The 6,000-nt window shown below is 34.8% G+C and overlaps 1 protein-coding gene across 1 annotated transcript in view; it reads left to right on the top strand.

Moving 5' to 3' along the window:
- LOC137631359 (uncharacterized) overlaps nt 1-6,000 on the top strand; it is a 467,812-nt gene that overhangs the window by 429,015 nt on the left and 32,797 nt on the right. The window contains 1 exon segment of the mRNA XM_068363133.1: nt 4,767-5,064. Within this exon segment, the coding sequence (XP_068219234.1) occupies nt 4,767-5,064 (298 nt within the window).

The following is a 6,000-nucleotide window of genomic DNA, read 5'->3' as shown; positions in this document are numbered from 1 at the left end:
AAAGGTTAAGAGAGACATGGTATATTTTAAATGAATATAATTATTAATTGAATATTCTGGTTACCGTATGTGTGTGTGTCTGTCTGTCTGTCTGTAAAGGTTGTGACCTTTGTCTCTCTTGGTAAGAATGCTCTATTGTGATTTGTTCAATGATAACTGTACAGATGATTTGATGGGTGATTCATGTTTAGAGTGAAAACATTACTACTACTACTACTACTACTACTACTACTGCTACTACTACTACTCCTAACTCTCTATTTTTATATCTGTATTTATTTATGTACCTATGTATATCCGTTCAAATGTGTATGTATTTATGTGTGTTACATTGATCAGCATACGTGAGCTATGTGTGTTATTTATATACCGAGCAATGTATATATGTTTCTATATGTATGTATGTGTGTATGTTACATTGATCAGCATACGTGAACTGTGTGTGTATAAGTTGGAAAATGCGTTTGATTTGCCAATATTTGCGTTTGTCTACGTCGTATGTGAGAGTCACAGGTATTCATAACAACGTTTGCAAATGCGCATGTCTAAAAGCATACTCATATACGCTAAATGTATGTCCGTATGTAAGAATAATTACATTCACGTAGAGACGAGACACCCAGATGTGATATCATGTTTATGTCAATTGTTTGTCAATAAATATCCAACTGATAAACCCAAGATAATACTGCCATGATTACAGTGTAATGATTGCCCGTCCTCCAGTGTACTTTGTCTTTCTCTTTCTCTCTCACACTCTCTCTCTCTCTCTATTTCCTTTTCTCTCCCCTGCCATAAAAGAAAACATTCGAAGATGATAAACCACACTCGTCCCCTTCCATTCAATTAGCATGCCTTTTTTTTACCAAATCCAGACTGGAATTTGCATGTTAACTCAAAGCGTATGAATTCTAAACTCCATTTTGATTTCAACTCTGCACAGATGCATGACTTTCCTCCTTCCGCCTTACGTTCTGCCTGCAAATTTGAAACCCCCCTCTGGTGTCGCCAACCCATCCTGACCCCCAAGGTGACCCTGTTCCTCTCGGTTTGACCTTTTCTCACTTTGATGTCCTGTTTGAGACACTTCCGATGTTCACACTTCACGTCCCTCGCCCACATGCATGTTTACACTGCGGTGTCTGTGATTCTAAGTCTCTTTAATACATTCCGTCTTTTGTTTTCATTGCTGCGACGACATTTCTCTCTCTCTCTCTCTCTCTCTCTCTCTCTCTCTCTCTCTCTCTCTCTCTCTCTCTCTCTCTCTCTCTCTCTCTCTCTCTCTGTCTTCTTTACTTATGAGTTTGTACATATTGTTTGAATCGTATTTCAGTTCATGTTGTTTGGATCTCTCTCTCTCTCTCTCTCTCTCTCTCTCTCTCTCTCTCTCTCTCTCTCTCTCTATATATATATATATATATATATATATATATATATATATGTATATATATATATATATATATATATATATATATATATATATGTGTGTGTGTGTATAATATACATATGTATGTATACAAATATGTTTATGTATATATACAGTATGTTTTTCAATACACACACACGCACACACACACACGCCACAGAAAGCCTTTACGAGCTCACACACGCCAAATGCAGTTTGGCAGACGTATTACCATACATTTCCACGTACTTTCGATTTTTTTGTACCAAAGTCATAATACCTCACACCACGGATTGCCTTGCACACTTTACAAAAGGTATTAAGTACTGGACGTCTTCATTGATAGCGTAGTCACTTAACTATCACTTAGATCACACGTAGAGATAGTTACCTCCGCCAACGAAGTTGGAAGGAGGGTATGTTTTCGCCCTCTGTTTGTCTGTTTCTTTGTGAACAACTTCCTGGCCACAATTTTACTCATAGAGTACTGTAACTTTCATTGATTAATTTTATGTGGAGACGTGGAAGTGAGTCAATTTGAAAAGTCCTAGGTCAAAGGTTAAGGTCATGGTCGAGCAAAAGGTCGACCGAATTAACCCTAACCTCGAGAAATAAGCTGCCATGGTGGAGGTCTGCACTCTAAGTGCTTTTCTAGTTTGGTTATTTAACCTTATGAAATTTGAATTACACGTAAAGATTATTTGGATATTTGATTCGGTTAAAATCATACGTACCTATAATATAGTTATTTACTTGAATTAAGAGATCGTATACTGATATTGTTAATATTACTAGCTAAGGAAATCAGGAATTGAATAAACTACAAGAGAAGCAATGAATATTGAATATGAAATATCATAAGATCAGAAACGTTAAAATAGATCTGCCATATATAAACTATGAAGAGTGAGACTTCTATTAACCTGTTCAACATAAAAATATTCGCTGAAAGTTTGAACTTCTGAAGTCACTTTTATTTGGAGCACTCTCAATAGGATTTTGCTAATTTGTAGACTTTGGTTTTGTGGAAAACTTTTGTTAGGTCTAGTTTCTACTAATTAATTCAATGAACCATCTCATATTAATGTTATTATTATTACTAGCTAAAGTACAACCCTAGTTTGAAAAGCAATATGGTATATTATTATTATTATTATTATTATTATTATTATTATTATTATTATTATTATTATTATTTTTACTAGCTAAGCTACAACCCTAGTTTGAAAAGCATGATGGTATATTATTATTATTATTACTATTATTATTATTATTACTAGCTAAGCTACAACCCTAGTTGGAAAAAGGAGATGGTATAAGCCTAAGGGCTCCAACAGGAAAAAATAGCCCAGTGACGAAAGGAAATAAGGAAATAAATAAACGATATAAGAAGTAATGAACAATTAAAATAGAATATTTCAAAAACATTAACAACATTAAAACAGATATTTGATATATAAACTATTAAAAAGACTTATGTCAACCTGTTCAACATAAAAAAAAAAAAAAACATTTGCTGCAAGTTTGAACTTTTGAAGTTGTACTGGTTCAACTACTCGATTAGGAAGATCATTCCACAACATATAGTAGTAATAGGATTAGTCCATTACGATTGATGACGTCACGACATATAGCAGGAATATGATTAGTCCATTACGATTGATAACGTCATTTGTGTAGGAATGCCAACAAACACGGACAAGAACTGCATTTTAACCGGATGAAAAATCCAGGATCTTAGTGGGTTGTTTAATACATGTATCACTTTGGTAAGTAACTGATACAATTGTTTATAATCGAAATAATGATATTAATCGTTATGATAATAATAATATGAGATCTATAAAGACGATAATTCAATGGCATTTACAGTTATTATTATTATTATTATTATTATTATTATTATTATTATTATTATTATTAGCTAAGCTACACCCTTAGTTGGAAAAAGCAAGATGCTATAAGCCCAAAGGCTCCAAAAGGGAAAAAGAGGGAATAAGAATCCTTTGGACTACAGCTGAATTTCTTAGGGATATTTTTAGCTCCTAGTGACACCAACTCTCCTACTCGATCATAGCTCAGGGATGGACGTCGAGGATGCATAATCTCGGTTCGTCTTAAGGTCGAAAACCCTCAGCATTAAGAAAGTGCAAAAGTATTCATTCCTTGAGGATATATCTTAACAGCAGTTTTTGTATTAATGCTGCGTTTATCGATAAGATTAATTAAGCCATCAGTGCCTGTAAGATCGTGAATAATAATATTTTGTTACCGGAAATGTATAAAAAAAAAGGTTTACGAGCGTATGGATTCAGGAATACAGTGTAATCGTATTTCTGTGCCTTTATGTAAACAAGGACTTGAATACAGAAAGAGTACTCGCTTATACATAAACAGAACTTAGTCACTTATTCATATGCAAAGCATACACACATGTATAATATATATATATATATATATATATATATATATATATATCTATATTTATATATATGTATATATATATATATAATATATATATATATATATATATATATATATATATATATATATATATATATATAACCTTAAACCCTCAATGCGTACAGACTTATACATGAACATATACCTGAATACACAAAGCATATACAGTACGCTATGATATAGACATGTATTTAAAAAGCATACGCACCTATACATAAATATGTACTTTAACACATACAGTGTACACTCTTATGCATAAGCGTGCACTAAAATTCACAAAGCATGCACACTTATCCATAATCATTCTCAAATATACAAAGCTTACACAGACATGAATACACAAAGTATAAACATGTAGTTATATACACAAAGGTAAAATAAGCTTATAAACATGTATTTAAATACACAAAACACACACAATTATACTTGAATACACCAACCATGCACACTTACGCATAATTATGTACTTGATTATCCAAACGTACACTAACAACCATGTATTTAGATAAACAGAGCATACATATATACTGTATTTCGCAAGGTATACTCACTTATACACGAAGCGTATCTGCATATTCATAGACATGCACTTTATTTCATAAAGTGTTAACTCTTACACATGAAAAAAATACTTTAAATACACAAAACATACACCCTCATGATCCCCTCCTCAACTCTGAGAACCTTGTTTGACTTTCCATCTGAACCAATTAGTTCTTTTTCCTGAATGTAGATGTCGTTGTCATGAAATCCCTTATTTTAGTTTGTAACTGAGAGTAACGGAAGAAAGGTTTGTTTTGCTGTCCGTTCGTTCGTTCGTTTGTTTGTTTGTTTGCCTGGCTGAAACTTTGCCCGGCTGACAGTAAGTGTATGTTTTCTTTCTTTCTCTCCCCTCTAGACGTGCCCTTTCAACACCACCATCACTACCACCTTCGATCCCAACAAAACAACCATCCATGGGCTTCTCCTCCTCCTCATGCTCCTCACCCTCCTCTTCCTCCTCCTCCTCCCGGTCCTCTGCCTCTCAATTCCACCTCCCATGTTGCAGCGGCCATGGGGAGGAGTAGCTCCACTCCCGGCCTGGTTGAGTCGTCAGGCAGAGTGCCCCTCGAGGAGATGTGGCTGCCGCCCATACCTAAGCCGCCGCCCTACCCGTTGCCCACTAGCTACAGCCCATCCACCAGTCCGGGCGCAAGGTAAGATCTAACAACGAGTCGGCCAACAGCGTCATGTTGCTGTTGATTGTCAATGATTCCTGTTCTCTTAGATATGTCTATCAATTGTTAATGTATAAGTTCGGAGCATTTGTTAGTTTATAACAACTGTTTTGATTTCACATGACGTGATTTTTCAGATGACCATTTTAATTATATACAAAATATCTCATTAAACTCTCTTTGCCACAATGTAGATCTGAAGTTGCAGAATCCCTTGGTAGAGATCTGTCTTTGCCTCATTTGCATCTCCTAAATGTAGATCTGGGGTTGCAGGATCCCTTAATAGAGAGCTAACTAAAATTAGTGTAACATTTTACATGTGCAGATGATGCTACTCTCTTTGCTTCAATTTCATCTCCTGAAAGTAGATCTGGAGTCATAGAATCCCTTCATAGAAATTTAGTTTAAATTAGTATAACAAATTGCATATTCAGATGATGCTACTCTCTTTGACTCTATTTAATCTCTTGGATGTATTCTGGGCATGCTGAATTCCTTAACAGAGATCTAGCTAAATTTAGTAAAAGCAAGTTGCATATGCAGGTGATGCTACTCTCTTTGCCTCAATTCCATCTCCTAAATGAAGATCTGGGGTTGCAGAATCCCTTAATAGAGGTCTAGCTAAAGTTAGTATAACTAGTTGCATATGCATATGATGCTACTCTCTTTCCCTCAATTTCATCTCCTAAATGTAGATATGAGGTAGAATCCCCTAATAGAGATCTAGTAAATATTAGTATAACAACTTGCATATGCAGATGATGCTACTCTCTTTGCCTCAATTTCATTGCCTAAGTGTAGATCTGGGGTTGCAGAATCCTTATATAGAGATCTAGCTAAAATTAGTATAGCAAGTTGCATATGCAGTTGATGCTACTCTCTTTGTCTCAATTTCATCTCCTATATGTAGATCTG

Source organism: Palaemon carinicauda, chromosome 39 (assembly GCF_036898095.1).
Source record: "Palaemon carinicauda isolate YSFRI2023 chromosome 39, ASM3689809v2, whole genome shotgun sequence".
NCBI classification, from domain to species: domain Eukaryota; kingdom Metazoa; phylum Arthropoda; class Malacostraca; order Decapoda; family Palaemonidae; genus Palaemon; species Palaemon carinicauda.
This window is presented reverse-complemented; position numbering and strand designations above follow the sequence as displayed.